Below are 22,070 nucleotides of genomic sequence, written 5' to 3'. Positions count from 1 at the left end.
TTGTTTTCCCATTGTATTTGGACTTTAAGCTTTAGTTCAATCCTCCTGATAATTGTACAGTAATGTCACGTATACATTTTAAATTGACTAGTATTTCTCCTGCTGTTCAGTCTGTTTTGAAATTGTCTAGCTGTACCTTATCAATTGCTTCCTTTAAAAAAAAAATTGAATGCCCAGTTTTCATCTCAAATACAGATCGCCTTCACTTCAAAGCTTTTGATTTAAAAGTAGCCCAGATTTTCTCTTACATGTAGCATCCCTTTGTCTCTATTCCACCACCTCAGATATTGAACTTCTGAGTTCTGTCTTCAACAGCATGATGTTTATGGTTCAAAAATGTACTTATTGCTTTAGTACTGTTATCAAATAGAGTAACATTCAATTTCAGTTATTCTGATATGTTATGAGCACAGAGTTAAGTTTGTTGAAATTATGTCAAAGTCTGATATATAAACTGTAAAATAATGTATTTGTAAGTGGTCATCTTACAGAGATTTCTCTAACATTTTCATTTTCACTTTTATGAAATAGCAAAGCTGGAATCAGTGAGATGTTCGAAGGACATCAAGGACCAATCACTGGCATCCATTGTCATGCAGCTGTTGGAGCAGTAGACTTCTCACATCTTTTTGTCACTTCATCATTTGACTGGACAGTAAAACTATGGACAACTAAGGTATCTAAAAACAGATGTCTGCTCATTTGCTTAGGTTCCTAACACAAGGTGGTGCTCTAATACTACATAGGAAAGGTGAAAAGCTTTCTAATAGCATGATTAACTGATAGATCAAATCTGATAAGTTAGATGTAACGTGAGTGAGCTACTAGAAGCTGAAGTTTTCATAAAAAATGTGTTGACAAGTATGATAACCCCACATACAACCAACGACCAGTCTTCCAACCATTTCAGGTTTTTCAAGCACAGAACTGTCTACCCTGAACTGAGTTGGAGGGAAAGCCCCTGAATATCTCATATAGCACCTCCAATAGTTGTCATACAGCCCAGCACAAAAGTCATACATTTTCTCTTTGGAGAGCTTTATACAAAATGGAGAAAAGACAGATAAAAACTGATGTACAGTAAGTCCTGGTAAATTAAGAGGTAGACCTGGTAAATTAGCTTAATGTTCCATTACATTTAACTATACATGTTACAGATTACTCTTAAAATATAAGAATGAATTATTTGGAAAACAAAATGTTTTTAAAGTACACAGTCTTTAAAGTTCTAGTCTCAGAACAATGCCTATCAGAACCATATTTACCATAAAGTGACAAAATTAAGATTAATATGGTAATTTCTTAGAATTGGTAGTTTGCAGACTTTTGTAATCTGTACACACCCTAAAATATTTTTACAATATCTGATTCTTACACCCTTCCTCACTTTAACAACTTACCTATTTAACTCTAAAAATACAAGCATTAAAGCAGGGTCAAAGAGATTTTACTAATTTTTGGAATAGCGACTGTGCACATATTAGACATATGAGGTTGGGGTGTTTTGGGGGGAAGCTTACTAACCATTGGGACTTAGTGGCAGCATTTACCATAGTAACTTGCTGCTGACCAGTGTCCAGTCTGTCCTTCACTTATTTAGAAAATTTTCTCAGTCTACTAGAGTTGATTAGCTAGGAAGTGCTGACTGGAACTAACAGGCTTCTAACACACTGATACATTGGAGAAAGTCAATTTATTAATTTACAGTGAGAAATAACTGCCAAGAGGCCCAGATACTCATGCTGGCCTGACCAGCTCATTGTTTCCCTGTAGACAACCCACATGGGAAGCCAAATTATAATCAGAGGATTGCTTAGTGAGCAAGGAATTGGAACAAAAGACGTTTTCTAATTTGAATGTTTAATGGCATCAAGCAAAGATATCATGATTCATTCAACTTCACATAGAGATAGTCTTGCCATGGGTGGTAATTCTCAGAGATGGTTGACTGAGACTCTGTCTCTCCTGGACAGTGCTTGCATTGGATACTGTCTGTATTTTTGTTGTAAGACTCTGCTTCTTTGTATTTCCACTGTTTTTAATAGACACATTTCTTCTCAAAAAGGTAGTATTGTCAGTCAGGTTATAAAGAAGGTATTTCTGACCTTGGAATCATTTCTTTTAAAAGAGGATCTGTTTATTTCTCTTCTGATCCAAGTGAAGATGTATTTCCCAGTTCTCTTGAGAGGACCTCACTATTATGTCCATGTATTTACTATAGGGACTCTCTGGTTGTTAATCTAGATCTATCCAGTTACCCCAGAAAAATGCAGAATTACTATATTTGTTCCCTAGGGATACTGGAACAAATAACCACAAACTAGGTGTCTTTAACACAACAGAAATTTATTCTCTCACAGTACCAGAGGCCAGAAGTCCAAAGTCAAGGTGTTGGCAAGGTTGGTTACTTTTGGAGGCTCTGAGGGAGAATCTGTTCCTCTGTTCCACGCTTCTTTTCCTAGCTTCTGGTGGTTGCCAGCAGTCTTAGTGCTACTTGGCTTGCAGCTGCATCACCCCAGTTTCTGCCTCTGTCATCACCTGGTATCCTCCCTGTTTGTCTCTGTCCAAATTCTTTTCTTCTTTTAAGATCAACAGTCATGCTAGATTTAGGGCCTGCCGTAATGCAGTATAACCATAGCTTAACTTGATTATGTTTGCAAAGATCCTGATTCCAAATGTCATCACATTTATAGGTTCCAGGTGGATATGAATTTGGGCGGGGGACACTATTCAACCCAATACATAACTGTAAAGAACTCAGAAAAAAATACGGTTTGTCCCTTGACCATATAGTGTTAACTGTCGCCACTGTACCAGAATTAGCTACCTTTTCGCATTCAAATACTATCAATCATTCAAAGGAGCCCTTTGTTTTGATTCATTCTTTTGACAAATATGTCTGCATACCTTTTCTTTGTAAGCATTTTAGAGCTGCAGTGACCTTGGGACATTATCTAGTTCAGTGGTTCTCAATTTGGATTGAATGAGAATCACCCGGGCAATTTTAAAACTTTCAGTGCTTACCTCGCAACCCCAGGCTAAGAAAATCGGAATACTGTATGTAAGGGGGACACTAAGGCAATAGCATATTTTTTAACTTTCTAGGGATTAGGGAATTTCAACATAAAACCTTTGTTTTATAAATTAGGAAATAGGTAACCAGAATGATAGTGACTTGCCAAAGCCTTAAAGCTGGGTATTGGCAGCCCTGAGATAAGAGTCTATGTGCCCCTCTTCAACTCTTCCCTGCTGCTACTCTTCCACTTAGGTAGAAGTTCTCTTCAAGTTAGGAAAAAATACTACGATTAAAAAGGACTTTAGCCCGGCCTGGCGTGGCTCAGCGGTTGAGCATTGACCTAGGATCCAGGCGATCGGGGTTCGATTCCCGGTCAAGGCACATGCCCGGTTGCGGGCTTGATCAATGACTGATGTTTCTATCTCTCTCTCCCTTTCCTTTCCTCTCTCTGAAATCAATAAAGATATATTTTTTTTTTAAAAAAAAAAAAGGACTTTAAATGATCTGTTTGGGGTTTTAATTTGCAGTGTCATATATAAAATTAATATATTATGAAACAATAATTGGTGTCAAGTTTGTGCTTTCTTTCTCTTTGGGGGAAATTATTAATCCTTAGGTGACCATGTTTTTAAAATTAAACTTGAAAAAAATTATAAAAGATCTGCAATAACGTTTTTAAAAGTTGGGAACATGTTACCATTTATTGTATTTTTATTTTTAATATAATTTTTCACCCAGTTATATCCTGCTTTTTTCTCTGGCTGCATCATAATCCACTAAGTAGATGAACATTTTAATCTAATCCTTTCCTGGGATATTTAGCAACCTCCTTTTTCATTATAAATATAAGTAAGTTTTAATCTAATTTGTATATAATTTTTTTCATATTTTATAAAAAAGAATTATACAATACATATGAATTTGTATCTGGCTTTTTTGCTCAACATTGTTTATGAGATTCATGTTATTGAGTGTAGTTGTAGAGTGTTAATTCTCTCAGCTGTATACTATTCCATATGTATATATACCATAATTTGTCCATTCTACTGCTGATGGTATTTGAGTTGATTACAGGGAGCTGTTATAAGTAGTGCTGCTAGGAGCATAGTTGTAGATGTCTTTTGATGGGCATAAGCACTCGTTTCTGTTGAGCATCTATGTAGTAGTGAAATTCTTTGCCATAAGATATGTATAATTCTGCTTTAGTAGATACTGCCAAGCAATTTTCCAAAATGATTCTACCAGTTTATAATTTACCAGTAGCATATGAAAATTTCCTTTACTCTGCATCATTGCTAACACTTAGTATTCTCTGCCTTTCTTTCATTTTAGTCATTCTCATGAATGTGGTTACATTATGTTGTGGTTTTAATTTGCAATACCTTGAGACTAATGAGGTTAAGCACCTTTGCATATGTTTATTGGCCATTTTGTGAAGTGCCTGTTCAAGTCTTTTGTCCATTTTTCTATTGATAACCCCTTCTTTAGAAGATTATGTAGACCAGTACATATTTTTACAATCGAGCATGTGAACATGATTGTGTATAACTTCTGTTTTAAGTCTTTGATGTCTCGAGACCATAAAATTGCCTGAAAATGGGATATTTTTGAAGATACAGTCACCTCAGGAGTGATAGATTTTAGCATGGTGGTTCTTTTTTCTTTTTTTTTTTTTTAAACGTATCTTTATTGATTTCAGAGAGAGGAAAGGAGGGGGAGAGAGAGAGATAGAAACATCAATGATGAGAGAGTCATTGATCGGCTGCCTAGCCCGCAACCCAGGCATGTGCCCTGACCGGGAATCGAACCCCGATCTCCAGGATCCTAGGTCAATGCTCAGCCGCTGAGCCACACCTGGCAGGGCAGCATGGTGGTTCTTAATCACTGATGTTCGTCAGAATCACTAGTGAAGTAATAACATTGATGAAATGCATTGAGGGTGAGGCGCTGTATCTGAATTTTTAAAAAGCTCTGCAGATGATTGTGATACCCATCCTAAATTAAAAACCACTACTTCAGAGTGAGACTTCCTCTGGATTGTTGCCAAAGAGAATGATAGGAAAATAATGATTTTAAGAGGGGAGAAAACTCTTAGTTTCTGTTTTTAGCTTACAGTTACTTATAAATTTTGCTAAAAATTTGTTTTCTTAATTACAAACATTTTTGGATATTAAGATAATCATGCTGTTAACACTTACTGTGATATCTGAAATTTTTAAATTTATATTTTTAAACTTTTTATTGTGGAAAATCCCAAATAGATAGAAAAGCAGAGAGAATAGTGTAACTTGCTATTATTTGTTTGAAGCAGGATCCAAATAAGGTTCATATATTTGCAATTGGCATATCTTTTGAGGTCCTCTCTTAAAATAGGGTTTCCTTTCTTCTCTTCTTGCTTTGTTGTTGAAGAAGAAACCAGGTTGGTTGTGCTATTAGAGTTTCTCACAGCCTGGAGTTTGCATTCTTATGTTATTGTTCATGCTGTTGTGTATAGTTGTAGATTATTTGTACTTCCAAAGACAGAAGCTTAACCACAAGAAGCACTTGGTATCTGTCTCCCACTCCTGTTGATGTCTCTTCGCTCTTTGTTCATCTGAAGCTTATTCTGTGGTAGATTTTTCAGGGGGTGCTCATGATGCATTTTTCCTATATTCACAATGGTCTGTCTGGTTATGAAGTTCAGTTTGGCTGTATATAAAATCTATGATTTACATTTTTTTTTTTTTATTACCTGAATATGTTACTGTATTCAGTGCTTCTGACGAAAGCATTGTTGTCAAAAAGTCTGATGAAAATCTGATTTTCCTTTCCTTGTGACTTGGTCTTCTTAAAAAACCTGGATGATCAAATGATTTTTTCTTTTTCTTTAAAGGGTTGATTGTCCTAGATACATAGGATACTCTTTGATAAGTAATTTCAAACTGTCTTTTATTTTAGGGCAATTCTCTTGAATTATAAATTTTTGTAATGTATTGTATTGCTTTGACTTTCTTCTTCAGTGGCTGGCATTATAGGTATATCTTCATTAATCTTTGTCATTTCTTTATCTTTTTGTGTGTTCTTTTGAAAATAACAGTGTTATTGAGATATAATTCATATGCCATAAAATTTAACTTGCTAAAGTGTAAAATTCAGTGGTTCTTAATATATTCACAGAGGTGTGTATATACTATGTAACTTTAGAACATTTTCAAATTTCAGAAGGAAACCCTGTATCCATTGGCACTCATTCCTTGTTCCCCCTCCCCTAGCTCTTGAGACTACTAATGTACTTTCAGTTTCTTTAGAACTTCCTATTATGACAGTTCATGGACATTTCATGGAATCATACAATATGTGACTGTCTTCTTTCATTTTGCATAATATTTTTAAGGTTCATCCATGTTGAGCACGTGTCCATATTTTATTCCTTTTATGGCTGAATAGTATCCCATTGAATGGATATACCACTTTGTTTATTCATTAGTTGATGAACGTTTGGGTTGTTCCCACATTTAGGAAGAATGGTGTTATGAACATTTACAAGGTTTTGTGTGTACATATGTTTTCATTTCTCTTGGGTATATACCTAGGAAAATTGTTGGGTCATATGTCAACTCTAAGTAGCATTTCGAGGAACTCCCAAACTGTTTTTCAAAGCAGCTACACCAATTTACATTCCCACCAGCAGTGTCTGAGGGCTCCAGTTTCTCACAGCCTCATCACCAACACTTGTTTTTGTCTATCCTGAAATGAGATCTCATTGTGGTTTTGACTGGCATTCCCCTGATGGATAATGATGTTGAGCATTTTTTCAAGTGCTTAGTTGCTATTTGTAGTTCTTTGGAGAAATGTATTCAGATCCTTTGCCCAATTTTTAATTGGGTTATTTGCCTTTGTTAATGAATTGTAAGAGTTCTAGATACAAGTCATTATCAGGTATATGATTGTCAAATGTTTTCTCCCATTGTATAAATTCTCTTTTCACTTTCTTGAGGGTATTGTTTGAAGCACTATAGTATTTAGTTTTGATGTAGCCGAACTTAGTACTTTTGTTGCTTGTGCTTTTGGCTTCCTATCTGAGAAACTATTGCAGAATCCAAGGTCACAATGATTTACTCCTATGCTTTCTCTTAAGAGTTTTATAGTTTTACCTCTTATACTTAGATCTGTGGTACATTTTAAGTTAATTTCTGTGTGAGGAAGGAGGTGCCCAACTTCATTTTTCTGCATGTGCATGTTCACTTGTCCCAACATCATCTGTTGAAAAGACTGTTCCCATTTAATTGTCGTGACACCCTTATTGAAGGTCTGTCAGGATCACTTTGTATGGGATTTGACTAAGGTACTTTTTTGTTGCTTATTTTCTACTAGTGAAATGAGTTTTTCTTTACGTTTAGGAGGGAGGGAATAGGAAAAGATAGCTTTTCTAGTTGCATTGTCTAGGTGAAAGCTCTCCTGTGTTTTTTGCAAAGCTGATATATCTTTTTCTGCCTGTCTCTTTATCTGAAATATGTTTTTTCTCTATATCTTTATCTATCTGTCTATCATCTATCTATCTATCTATCTGGCTGGCTATCTTATCTATCATCTATCCATCTATCATCTGTCTAGATCTATCTATCTATCTATCTATCTATCTATCTATCTATCTATCTATCTATCTATCTATCTATCTATCTATCATCTATCTATCAATCATCTATCATCTCTGACATATGCCTTTTCTGTTCCTCTTCACCACTTGTATCTGAACTTTCTCTTTCCTTTGTCCCTATTGTGCTGTATTCCTCAACTTGGATACTTCTCCCAGCAGTTTCTCTTTGGTGAGACTTTATCTTGAAAGGACACTTTGGCTTGTTAATTTTGAGAGTTTATAGGGCTCAGACTGCACCATTAGACCTTACTTATATCATATGGAGTCTGCTTGCATTTATTTATAAACGGAATGTCAAACTCCCTCACAGTTTCTGCTGCTTTTCTCAGACTGGCCCCCATGCTGTCCACTGAGCATCTGCCACTGACTATGAGGCTCTCCTGTTCTGTTCTCTGGCTGTCAGAGCCCTCATGCCTTCCTACATGTCTTCCCTCATAGACTGTACTTGTCAGAGGTTTGTTCTCCCCTGCTTACATTTGGAGCTTTGTCTCCTGATTTTGTTGTAGATGTTGTCTGTGAATCTTTGATTTTGCCATTCTTTATTTGGGTTTATGGGGAGATTTAAAAAATACAGTGCCATTGCTATCATCTTCCTAAAATCCTCTCATTAACAAATATTTATAAAGCACCTTGTATTCCTTTTTTAAAACAGTATGGTATCTGTAAGTTAAAAAGAAAATGTAATCCAGTAGTTGATTCTTAGTTCCACAACTCCAGATAATTCTATAGTGAACAAATTATAAGAACTTTTCTAGCCTAAGTTAAATATCATAAAATGTTATATCTGTTGAATGTATGTCATATTTTGACTGAGCTAAGAATCAACTTTTCCCTTTCAGAATAACAAGCCTTTATACTCATTCGAAGATAATTCAGACTATGTTTATGATGTTATGTGGTCACCCACTCACCCAGCCCTGTTTGCCTGTGTGGATGGCATGGGGAGGCTTGATTTGTGGAATCTCAATAATGACACAGAGGTAAGTGGGAAAAATAAAAAAAATTTCACTGAAAAATAGAAAATTGGAGAGTTATTGAATAATTTATGAAATTCTTTTTATCCCAAGGAATGTAAAAGGGCTCTGTGAGTGTAGCATCATCACAAAGAAACCAAATAAGCTCTGTACCCTAAATAATAAACAGCATGCTGTGCAGAGCTGAAGCGAGAAGTAATGTTGTGAGGAGCACTGGGCATTTCCTTTTACTTCTGAAAGGCACTATGGTGTTTCTCGTGTCCTGCCAAAATCTCATTCATAAGGCAACAGGAATATTTTTCATTTATAGGCTAGAAAGCAGAGAGTTTCAGACTCTTTAAAGTATGTAAATCTTAATTCTGACTTTCTAAGTTCTTTCTTAGCCTTCATAGAATTGTATATCATCCATAAAACATTAGTCTTAGCCTGACGTATTTGAATGAAGGAAAAATGTATTTTGATAACTTGTTCCATGAAAGTGAAAATATTGTTACTGTTGATATAAAATGAATATAGAAACCATCAAATTTTCTAATTGCTGTACTAAAATCACTTGTTGGCAGTGACATTTCTCTGCAGCTATTGTTTATTTTTAGCCATGTGTATTTTTACCAGCTTAGAGAAGCTTAAAGATGTTCTTAGAATTCTGTATTGCTATATGGTGGTAAGAAGTAATGTTAGCAGTCCTCTCAGTGACAGTTGAGGAGAAAGTCTCTTGGTTGCTTCCCCACATCCTACTCATTCCCACATCTCTTTATATTTCAAGTGGTATCTGTCCAAATCCTTTGAAGTAAAATAGTTGGTTATACAGGACAAAGAAGTTATATATTGGAAATATAAAGATTTTAACACTATGCTAACTACTTGTTTAGTACTTTGAGGAAGAACATTCAGATACTGCTAGGAAAAGATATTAAGCCCTAGCTAGGTGATTGGACTTGATTATATATCACTGGTTACTAGAATGGTACCAATTTTACTTTCTTAGTTTCAGTTTTGGTATTAGAGATACGTGGTTACAATTAAATTTTGATCTCTGCTATAATCATAAACTCAAATAATACATCTTAATTATAATTTTTCTCTGTAACAGTTTTAAAATGCTATGGGGTTAAATTTATAATTTGGGGATAACTGGTGTAAATTAGAAGGATTATTTTTAGTCAGATTTCAAATTTTAAAAAATTTGTATTGTGCTCTGGCCTGAGCCACATTGAATGGTTGTTCTGTGTGTGACAAGTAAATCTCTTTTCTTCAGCACAGGAGAGAGACAGATTGGGGGGTCTGGTGCCACTGTTTTGGTCCATCAGTCTCCCTGCTCCCGACAGCTCATGCAGTGGGGGCTGTCAAAGAACTCATACTATATCTTCAGTATGAACTGTTCCCAGGGACTGTGGATCAAATCGCAAGTTTCAGCTGACAGATGCAAGCTACAGAAGTCATTCCTCTCCTCTAAAGTTGAACCATAATCTGTTTATGAGGGCTTTTGAAATGTTGCTTTAAAATGGGGTTTTGGCCATCTGATGTCAGACAGCTTGACTTCTTAAAGAAGTTAAAACAACAAAGAATGTTTTATTAAAGAGAAGATCCCTCAGAATGATGCATCCATCATGTGAGAATTTCTTATCTAAAGATTTACATTATTTTCCCAAACCATTTTCAAGGATTGACTATAATGTCATTCAGAATGTATCACTGAACAGGAAGAAAGTTGGAAAATTCTTTACCTGTTTTCATCTTTGTCTTTAAAAATGTAGCCAGGTTGGAAGAAAGAAGAATTACTATTTTCCATATTTATAGAAATCTTGATGAAACTTTTAACACTGCACTGTATTTTAAATGACTTTAGGTGCCAACTGCCAGTATTTCCGTGGAGGGTAATCCTGCTCTTAATCGTGTAAGATGGACCCATTCTGGAAGAGAGATTGCCGTGGGTGATTCTGAAGGACAGATTGTTATATATGATGTGGGAGAGGTATGGGGCTCACTGCCTATAATTTTGACACATCTATTTGGCTTTCACAACATAGTAGGAACGCTATCTTCGTGGCTAAAACTAGTCTTGGAGGTTCATGAATTATATAAACTATATGGTTGTAAAGATAATAATTACTTTCCACCATAAGAACGATGCTTGAGATTAATTTTCTTTCTAAACTGGATGTCCAGTGTCCCCATACAACAGATTTTGAGGGCAATATCATATGTTAGAAGTACCTTGCTTTTTTTTTTTTAAATATATCTTTATTGATTTCAGAGAGAGGAAAGGAGAGGGAGAGAGAGAAAAACATCAATGATGAGAGAGTTATTAATTGGCTGCCTTCTGCACGCCCCCGACTGGGCATCGAGCCCACAACCCGGGCATGTGCCCTGACCAGGTATCGAACCCCGATCGCCTGGACCCTAGGTCGACTCTCAACCGCCGAGCCACGCCGGCCAGGCAGTACCTTGCTTCTTGAAGCATGCATTGCTGGAAGCTAGAAATTCTTTATGCAAAGTAAGAAATTTAGAGTTATAGTTGGACTTTTGAACTTTACAGAATTTTATTTTTCTGTATTCATAGATTTGTTTAGACCAGGCAGTAGAAATCAGAAGTAATATTTTTTGAGAGTTATCTGATGACACTGTGAAATGTGAATCTTGGCTCTTGAGCTTATTGCAACAATGTTGTTATTGAATCCAACAGGATAAGTTGCAGCTCTCTCATAGTTAGAGCTTGGGTTGGCTGTATACAATGCCCAGGAGTGATTTCCTTTTTTTCAGTCCTGGCAAGTGCCTTAGTCCCTTCTTTTTTACTATGCCTTATGATTCCCATCCTCTCTGGACACCCCAAGGCCTCTAGCAATTGGAAAGAGGTAAATTGAATCATTTAGAACAGTCAATTAAACTATCTACACAGATGGAATTGCTCTGTTTCTGCACTGTCCAGTGTGGTAGCCACTAGACACATATGGCTATCAAACACTTAATATGTGGCTAGTACAACTGAACTGAATTTTAGATTTTATTTAATTTTAAGTAAATTAAACGTAAGTAGTCAGATGGCTACTTAGTAGTAGTCAGTGGCTGGTACTACCATACTGGATTGGATTTCACTGTCCAACCTAATCTAGTTTTACAAGCAGGCACATCCATTTGCCACAATGAATGGTTTGTGTCCTAATTGTTATCACATTCCTCCAATATTATAATAACAATTATCAAAAATGTGTGGTCATTGGACTGCTCTGGTGAGGAAGAAGATTCACAAACCTCTGTTCCCGTTTTGCTCTTGGTACACCACTAAAGTGGGAAGATTAAGGTGTCAATAAAGGTGATCTTATGCTCTAAACAAAAATAAGTACTTATAAGAAACTAGGTTTTTTTTTTTGGGTTTTTTAAAAATTTTTGTTTAAAATATTACAGATGTCCCTTTTTCTCCCCAATGACCTGTTCCTCCCCATCCCTTCCCCCTCCCCAGTCCCTCTCCCCACCATTGTCCGTGTCCTTGGGTTGTGCATATATGCATATAAATTCTTTGGTTACTCTCTCCCCCTCCACCCACCCACCCTCCTCCGTCCCCCTGACATTTGACAGTCTCATCTATGCTTCCAAGTCATTGAATCTATTCTGTTCATCAGTTTATTAAGTTCTTTAGCTTCCACGTATAAACGAGATCATGTGATATTTGTCTTTCGCTGCCTGGCTTATTTCCCTTAGCATAATATTCTCCAGGTCCATCCATACTGTCCCAAAGGGTACGAGATCCTTCCTCTTTACAGCTACGTAGTATTCCATGGTGAAAATGTCCCACAGCTTTTTTATCCACTCATCTACTGATGGGCACTTGGGCTGTTTCCAGATCTTAGCTATTGTAAACTGTGCTGCTGTGAACATCAGGGTACATATATTCTTTCTGATGAATGAAGAAACCAGCTCTTTTGAACCATGCTTCAAAAACTTTTTCATACTAGGAATGGTGCAAAAGGTAAAACTTTTTAAGATTTTCCTCCCCACCAGCAAAATTCATGAGATAGTGCATAGGAGTTACAGTTCCAGAGTCATTTTTACTTTCTTTCATGCTGTTGGTGATAATAGCAAAATCCTTTCTGAGGCTGTCACAACACACTTCACAAACACTGTCTTTTGTTCCAAAATGTTGTAAATCATTGTTATAGTCCCTGTAATTATGGAAAGGCCATTCAGGTCAATTATTACTTTTTAATGGAAAAATTATTTGAAAACAAACTGAATAATAGTGAGTAAATTGATCTTTTTTTCCACTATACATGAATATTGTCTTTCTTTTAACAGCAGGTTGCTGTCCCCCGAAATGATGAATGGGCACGGTTCGGGCGAACACTTGCAGAAATTAATGCAAACCGGGCTGATGCAGAAGAGGAAGCCGCTACCCGAATACCTGCTTAGCTCCAGAAAAGAGGATAGGTAGCCTTAGTGGATTTGGAGAAGACTCTAAGTAGATCCTAAGACTATTTGCATGCTTCTGTCAGAATGATAATTAAAAGGAAATTTCGTGGGTTAAACCATGGATATTATTAATGCAGTAAGCAAATCTTACAATGTCCCTTTTTATATAACATGCATCTTGTTTTGGATTTGTGTCATTTTTAATACAGCTGATTGACTTTACTGAATGCAGCCTTTTTTAATTCTTATACACAGGTGTATATTTGGTATTAGTTATTGTTTGAGTTCTTTTCAACTTAAAACACTGTATACAGTTATTTCTAAAGCACAGATTAAATAAGTTCTGCATATTTTTAAATAATCATAATTCCCTGTTATACTGACAATGTTCTACTAACCATAATATGTAGAAGCACTGGTGTGTCTTAGCCATAGCATGCGTACATCTACCCAAGTTACATTCTAGTATTTTTCTTCTTTATAATTCATGTGATAGCTATAAATAAAAACAAATATGGTTTAACTTTTCAAATTTTCATTTTGATTTACTTCTCACAGTTTTAATTTTTCCTTCTCTGTTATAAAGGTTTTTTTTCACATCTTTCTTTAAATTCCTGTTGTAAGCAGCCACTTCAAATGTCATAAAGCTTTTTGCCTTAAATATACCATACAGTATACTATAGATCTCCCAGTTCATTAGGAACTGATATGTAGATAATGTCAGTGAAAAACCTTTCTCCTTACCTCAGCGTTTGCTTTACTCACTGTTTTCTTCCATTTAAGATATGTTTAGTTCCAAGAATAAACAGAAAGCTGCCTGTTACTTTCACTGACTGAGAGAGCTGTGTATTGAGCTCTCTAAGACTAAAACCTCCTTTGGGAGAAATTGATGTCATGGTTGCAGTAGCCATGAGGACACATGTTCAAGTGAACTTTGTCATTGAATCAACTTTACACCTTGAGGCCTGTCACCATAACCGTCTACAGGTCTGAAAGGTAAGTGACAAATACCTAAGAATTAGTGTTGAAATCAACCTGTTTCAGGACTAGAAGAAAGGATTACGATCAGATCTTGACTTTGTCCATGTTAAATGTCCCATTTCCTTGATCTTGACCTCTTGTTCTCCTAAAGCTTAACACTCATTTATTCAACAAGATGAAAGAGGAGGGACAGCCATCAGACTTGGAACATTTCTGTGGTTTGATTTTTTTTCCCCCAAAGGCAAAGGAATATTTTATTCATAAACTGTATAGCAAGTAGGATATTTGCTATTTTATTCTTTTTTAAAGGCAGGTTTGTTGAGGTATAATTTACAAACAGTAATATTCACACTTTTTAGGTGCATAGTTCTATGAGTTTTGACCAATGTATACAGTTGCATACACTGCCACCAAGATATAGAATATTTCTATGGTTTGATTTTTTTTAAAAAATAATTCTAACAAAGCTCTTTTGGGAGATAAATTTCCAAATAATAAAACTTTCAAACTATGAATATTGTATAATGTAAGGAAATAACTGACCAGGAATATTAAACCTGACTCTGGTTCTCGCTCTGGCACTTATGAGAAGTGTGATTTTAGCCAAGTCTTTCCAGCCGTCTGTGTCTCATTATTTTTATCTGGGAATTAAGTTTGGATTAGGTGCTTTCTAAATTGCTTTCCAGCTCTAAAATTATTAATTATAATTACTTCAGGCAATTCTCCATTTTTTTATATCTAGTTTTTATCAGTTTATACCTTGAATTGCCTATTATATACCAAAGATAAGTTTTTTGTATCTGCAGGCAAACATCTCAGGTCAGCAATGCCTGAGTCAGAAGTTTGATTTCAGCAGGGTCACACAGTCTTTGTATAAGGAAATTCATATAATCACTATAATAGTTACTGTATTTTTGCCCTTGGTTTATAAAGTAAGTAGAAAAGGGGAAAACAATTATGACTGAGGTTGGAAATCAAGAGATACAGCAAATCAGATGCACACTGGACTCAAGTTGATGTGTTCAATTTGTCAAAGAGTAAAATTGGTAAATACTTACCACCAAAGAGTTTTTGCTTTTGAGGATAAGTTCTTCTTCCCTCCCAAAAGTCCACTGTGGACCTTTACCCATTTAACTTAAGTCTACATTTTTAGGATCATATTAATTTAATGTGAGGAATTGCTTTTTAAGGTTGACTACATAATAGCAAAATAGAAAACACTGAGACTGTCAATATTGATATAAAATCTTCTGACACATTAAGCTGACTAGAAAAGTGTAGCACATCTCCTTTACACTTTAAAAAATGAAAACCTTTTTAATTTTAAAGAATATTCAGTTATGGGAATATACCTTATTTTTTATTTTTTTTCTGAGTGGGAAACAAGCCATAGCTTTCTAGCTAATTTTTGTTTTTGTTTTTATTGTTTCTCTTTTTGAATGAGAAAAAGATTATTGGTTACCCTTGTTTGTGTTGAAGAAGAATACTCAGTTTTGCAGATAGTAGTAAACTTGCAGTACATCTCAGAAACAATCATTTTTTGTTATTTAAACACACACAAAAAAATGTATTGGTAGAAGCTTCCTTCCTTTTTATAAATCCAGTTCCTTACAAAGTTTAGAAAATCCAGATATAAAATCTTGTTGGAATAATGCTGAAATACTGCATCTTGAAAGAATGGGTGGCTTAAAATTTAGGAGAAACTACAAGAAAGTAGTGTTAGAGATGACCCTACTCTTTTAATATTGTAAGAATGTTTATTCATTCTGTTTTGTACTAGTTCTGATAGACTGTAAGCTCTACCGCTTGAAGCATGGAAAGGAAGGCTTGAATTAATGAAAATCTGGTGTGAAACCTATGATTTTTCATTTCCATTCTATTGGGCAGTGCATTTTTAAATGTCTTTTCCATAATCCCTGTATTTCAACACTGTCATTGTGAAATTTTCTAAATAAAAAAAAGCTGTACAGTTAGGTACAGCTCTCCATCAGAGAGAATGGAGCTTCAGTTGTTTAAAACATGACATGGCATCCGAAGTGGTGGAGCCATGCCTGAATCTTGGGCATCAGTCTAGGGCAAAGCCATGGGCTTTGCCTTGTTTGAGTTAGTGATGAGATTCCCGTTGAGATTTTTCCCCAAGCTACATAGAGGCAGGAACAGAATTTGCTTTTCTGCTATCATCTTGCTGATTGCTAGGCAACTAGGGACCTTACAGATTTGGAAGAAGTACCTGGAAATCACTTTTGACTTACTAAAAAGTGCTGGAAAATTATTTACTTACAGATCTGGTTTACAGATTCTGGGGGCTTCTAGTACTACCAGAGGAAGTTGCCCAAAGGCAAGAAGAAAAGAACACCCACATTCATTATTTCTTTTGCAGTAGAGGGTTACAATTAAGAACATTTCTTTTAACCAATTTCTTTAATGGTACTGCCCCCAAAAGGTAATAATTTGCTTGTACCTAGTGTATTTTCTTTTTATTTGTTCATACTTAGTTTATTATGTTTTTTAAATCCTTTTCATATATAAGAAATACATTTTAGAAAAAAGATACAACAATCTTAACCAGAATGCCAACGGGAAAACTTTGGGTACCCGTCATATAATTGTAATGCTTTTCTCAATAGGCCAATGCTCTCAGGCCTTTTGTTGGACTTTAGGTTTATAGATTCTTTCTGCCTGCCACAATTTCCTAGTCACAATTCCCCAACTTCCTAAAGTTCAAATGAATTTCAGGTATTTAAGTTTTCAGTATGTAGCTTCTTAGACACTGATAGTTTCAGCAGAGCCAATCAGCAATCTTTTACAAACTTTTCTAAAATTACAGTATTTTGTGTTGTTAGTTTCATAGCAGGAACCTCAGTTTCGGCTTCTTAATATTCCATTACCAGCTCCAGTCAGAGGATGGAACAGCTTGCACTCAGGTGAGCTTTTAGAAAGGTCTGTTTCACTTTGAGGTCATTTATTCAGGTCTCTGGCAATGTATTATCCTGCTTCTCTTTTAATGTACTTGATTTGGTCAGAAAGCTGTGGGGCAGTGATTGTGTGGGGTGTAGAACACGCCTACGTGTTGCTGAACATGCAGAGACCTGGCTCTGTGACTCCGGAAATCAGTATACCACCGGTAAGGCTTTGATGGCAAGTAATTTTATCTTTTGTGAACTTTTGTACTAGATTTTCTTTTAAAACTTTTTTTCTGAACAAAGTAATGGAAGTGCTTTGGAACAGAATCCCTTATAACTTAGGGCAGCCTGGTATATGAGGAAAAGAACACTGGGCTCAAAAGACCCAAGTTGTATTTTCCTGATACCCTCATTACCAGTAAAGTCACCGAGGACACGGATTAGTATTGTCATCTGTTAAGTGAGGAAAATATTTACTTTCTGTGAAGATTACATGGGATATTATGTATGTGAAGATGTTTGTAAATTATGAAGTACCACATAAATAAGGGCTTTTACTTCTTCATAATTTTTAAAATACTAGAATGGAGACTATTTTGTGTAGCCATATGTACAGTGTAACAAGATCTCATCTAAGGCTTGGTATTCAAGGAAAAAAAAAATTTTTAATTCTAAGAAATCACAATTTGAACCCTCAGATATTTAGGAGTAGCAATAAACTGAGGGGGAAATATTAATTGCCCTTAGCCCAGAATATTTTCCTAGGAATGTTTTCTCTTATTCTGTGGTCTAAATACAAATTATGCTAGTAGAAAAAAAATGACCCACTCTGAATTTCCAGCCTACATTAAGCAACTGCTCTTGTGTTAGTTACATATAGAACATGGGTTGTGATATCTGGAGTCTTAGAAAAGAGAAGGTGGAACCCCTTTTTCAAAACAATGAGAAAACAATTTTGATTCCAGACTAACCCAGCTACATAGTAGCACAACTGGAATCAGTCACTTCTACAAAAATCTGGGGAACAGCAGCTATTCAACTGCTACAACTTCATACCCTTCCTCCTTCCTTGGGGCCAGTCCCCTTGGAAATAACATGTTTACTGTAGGAAGATGATCACTAGAAGGAGGAGCTTCGATCCTTAGGGACCTGTGTGTGGCTGTCGGGCTTAGGGGAAGCCCTAAATTTAGTCCTGCGGGAATAACTTTTATCTGACTCACATTTGGATTGGCAGGTCTCTGCTGTCTCATTGTATCTAAAATATGATTTCCAGAAACAAGTCCAGACTTGTTAATGAATACCAATTGAGCAAGAAACTTGGTAAAATGACTCGGCCCTCCCTATGGGCCTCATTTCCAATAATGTTTGAAACAGTCCTGAATCTGTCAGTACAGTGAGGGCCGTTACATAGATTTGGAGGATGCTTCATCTTCCAGAGGCCTTCCTGAAACTCAGGAGCTACTTAAGTAGGATTTGTATCAATTGAGAAATAAGACTTTTGTATGTTGTGTTGAAAATCAGGTAAGGAGTACAATGTAATTCATAGGAGCCTTCCTCTGGGTGTTTCTGCTCCCCATCTTTGGTGAATCCTTCATCTTTCTAGACCCTCACCCTCTCTCTTGTAAAATAAATGCTGCAGTAATATCAGTGTTACAGGGGAGTAACGGGAGTAATACATCCACGTAGATCAGTAGCCCTAAAAGGCTAATTGAATGTTTGAATATCAAGGTTTTGTACTTTAGTTGGAATTATAACAACTGAGAGGAAACAGTTGACTACTAAAGCCTTGTGTTTTGTTGGTAGATAAACCCCTTCAAAATGTGGTGGTCCTGAGATTGTATTTCTAGTTCAGAAAGTCTTGGACTTAGAGGCAACTTGTGTTGAAGCTTAACCATACCTTTGAGCAAATGGCTTCACCCCTGTAAGCTTAATTTCTCATATACCACCTCACAGGGTTGTTACAGAGTTAATCCAGAACATATATAAAAATGAAGCACTATACAAATATGAGCCATTGCTGTTACGGGAGGTGAGGAGTAAAAACCTGCAACAGGTTCAGTAACTTCTCTTCAGCGCCTCCTACAAGTTTATAGGCTCTGTCTCTCAGCTGTTAAAGGTTGAAGACAAGCTCTTACAAATTCAGAGATTTCTGTTTTACCACACAAGGCTTTGTGGCTTGGCCAGTTAGGATTCCCTTTCATTTTACCTTCTTTTTTTTTTTCCTTCCTTTATTTGGAGAGACCACAAAACTAGTGTGAACTAAGTTTCAAAGAAATATTCGAAGATATATTTGAAGATCTTACACCAACACTTTACACTTAGTGGAAATGTTTGTCTCTTGTTTCCAATGTTATCATTTCCTCTCCTTATAAAGAACTGGGTTTTGTACATTCTAATCATGTAGTATTAATAACTGGTAGCATTTATTGAGCATTTGCTAAGTGATACATATGCATAAACACACATTCTCATTTATCCCTATAATATGGAAAATATAATTTACAGAAACAAACTAATTTGAAAGGCTTTCTGTGAGACTGATTTGCAGTCAATTTCCATGGTGTAAATGCTCCCACCTTGGCCTTGTGATGTCACTGAACATGGAGTTGGGGAGATCCACATATAATTGGCTCTCATTGAGCTGGTGCAAGCCGGGTCCAGCATATCACTGGGCTTAGCAACATGACTTACAATTTAGGAACTAAACCCAGGCAGCGTGATTTTAGAGTTGTGATCTTAACCACTACACACACTGCCTTTATGATCTTAGTCTACCTACAAGTCAGATTTTATTCAGATAAGCCTACATAGTGTCACGTGCTTAAAAGAGCAATTATGTAAGAAAGAGGAATTAGGACTTGTCTTCTGGCTTCTAGGAACCTACAAAGTGATTCTAGAACTTTCTATTTATCTGGTTGACTCAGACTGCTGGCTGAAGAAGATGGCAGTAGCTCTAAGTGAGTAGGATTACAGGACCTACAACTGAGCAGGGCTCCCTTGTGGCATCTCTGTTAGCAAGGACTCTCCCTGAAACCCAATTAGCATTCACTACCTTTCTCCCTCCTAGGCCTTGAGGCAACAGGTCAAAATATTTCAATGTTAAAAAAATCAAACTAACAAGCTATTACATTATGTTTACAACATCCATGTATGTATAGCTTAGATTTGAGAACTTTAAGACTTCTCAGAATTCCATGTCAGAAGGTGGCAGGCAGGGGAGAACCAGCTCACAGCCCATTCCTCACCTTCTGTTCCACCACCTCCATCTGCTCTGTGATAGGCCTCAAAGGAACAATTATGGATTCTTGAGCCTACATGCCTAGGTTTTATGCCCCTGCAAATAACCACCTTTTGGCCTCCCTTTAGATTTAGGGATGTGTTTGGGGGAAGATGGATCTGGTTGAAGGAGGCTTATGAAGGCCCTGGAAGCTGAGCTGTTTAGGCTGGAAATTTGAGTCCAGGTACCTTGACTATGATCTAGGACGGAACAAAATGGGCTCCAGGTGGGCATATCCTGTTGGTCCTATAGACTCGGTACCTCTTGGAAAGGGGCACAGCTACAGGAGGGCCTAGGCATAGAATTCTTGACTTAAGGGGCTCTCTAAAATGTGGCAGCTAAAAGCAGTGCTGGGCCTTTTCTCCTAAAGTTAATTTTTTAAAATTTTGTTGAGGTAAAACTGACCATATAACATTGTGTAAGTTTAAACTGTACAACCTGTTGATTTGATACATTTATATATTGCAGTATATACATATGTATAACATGATAGAGGTACCTCTATCATGTCACGTATTTATCATTTCCTTTTTTGTGGTAGAAACAATTAAGATGTAGTATATTAGCAACTTTGAAGTAAGATGTAGTGTATTAGCAACAGTATTGTCTATAATCACTATGCTGTGCATTAGACCTCTAGGATTTATTTATTCAAGTTAGTACCCTTAAATGACATATCCCCAACACACACACACCCCAGCCTCTGGTAAACACTAATGTACTTAAGAGTTTGGCTTTTTTGAGTTCCACATGATACCATACAGTATTTGTCTTTCTCTGTCTGACTTATCTCACTTAGCATATATGCCCTCAAGGTCCATCCATGTTGTCACAAATGGCACGGTTTCCTTCTTTCTCATGGTTGAATAATAGTCCATTTGTACATATATACCACAACTTCTTTATTCACTTACCTGTTGATGGGTTGTTTCCCTGTCTTGTTTGTTGTGAATAATGCTACAGTAAACATAGGAGTGCATATCTCTTCGATATATTGTTTTCATTTCCTTTGTCCATATACCCAGAGGTGGAATTGCTGGACCATATGGTAGTTCATCAAGGAACTTCCATACTGTTTTTTACAGTGGCTGCACCAACAGTGTACAAGGATTTTCTTATCCTTGTCAACATTTATCTCTTGTCGTTTTGATGATAGCCATTCTAACTGTGGTTTTGATCTGCATTTCCCTGGTGATTAATAATACTGAGCACCTTTTCGTGTACCTATTGGGCATCTGGATATCTTCTTTGGAAATATTTCTATTCAGTTCCTATGCCATTTTTTTATTGGTTTTAGAGAGAGGAAAGGAGCAAGAGAGACAGAAACATCAACTTGTTGTTCTACTTATTTATGCATTTATTGGTTAATTCATTATGTGCCCTGACTGGGGATCAAACCCACAATGTTGGTGTATCATGACAACACTCTAACCAACTGAGCTACCTGGCCAGGGCATCCTATGCCATTTTTAAATTGGGTTATTTGGGGTTTTGTTATATGAGTTCTTTATGTATTTTATATATTAACCCCTTATCCATTGTATGGTTTGCTAATATTTTCTCCCATTCCATAGGTTGCCTTTTCTTTCTTTTTTTTTAATGGTTTCCTTTGCTGTGCACCTTTTAAATTTGATGTAGTCCCACTGGTTTATTTTTGCTTTTGTTGCCTTTGCTTTTGGAATCAAATTTAAAAAATCATTGCTAAGGCTAATATAAAGGAGCTTAATGCCTATGTGGGGTTTTTTCTAGGAGTTTTATAGTACCAGGTCTTATATTTAAGCCTTTAATCCATTTTGAGTTAATTTTTGTGAGTGGTGTAAGATAGGGGTCCAATTTCATTTCTCTGCATGTGGTTACCTAGCTTTCCCACCACCAT

General features: G+C 36.2%; 1 protein-coding gene across 3 annotated transcripts in view; it reads left to right on the top strand.

The window, feature by feature from the left end:
* DYNC1I2 (dynein cytoplasmic 1 intermediate chain 2) overlaps positions 1 to 13,255 on the top strand; it is a 49,965-nt gene extending 36,710 nt beyond the window's left edge. For all 3 annotated transcript variants that reach the window (XM_016203966.2, XM_016204128.2, XM_087819776.1), the window contains 4 exons: positions 532 to 676; positions 8,492 to 8,632; positions 10,476 to 10,601; positions 12,920 to 13,255. In XM_016203966.2, the coding sequence (XP_016059452.1) occupies positions 532 to 676; positions 8,492 to 8,632; positions 10,476 to 10,601; positions 12,920 to 13,033 (526 nt within the window). In that variant the 3' untranslated portion in view covers positions 13,034 to 13,255. The remainder of the gene's footprint in view (positions 1 to 531; positions 677 to 8,491; positions 8,633 to 10,475; positions 10,602 to 12,919) is intronic.
* Positions 13,256 to 22,070: the final 8,815 nt, after the last annotated feature.

This window comes from Miniopterus natalensis, chromosome 8 (genome assembly GCF_054644295.1).
Source record: "Miniopterus natalensis isolate mMinNat1 chromosome 8, mMinNat1.hap1, whole genome shotgun sequence".
Lineage (NCBI taxonomy): Eukaryota > Metazoa > Chordata > Mammalia > Chiroptera > Miniopteridae > Miniopterus > Miniopterus natalensis.
The sequence above is the reverse complement of the archived record's forward strand: the minus strand, read 5'-3'. Positions and strand labels throughout refer to the sequence as shown.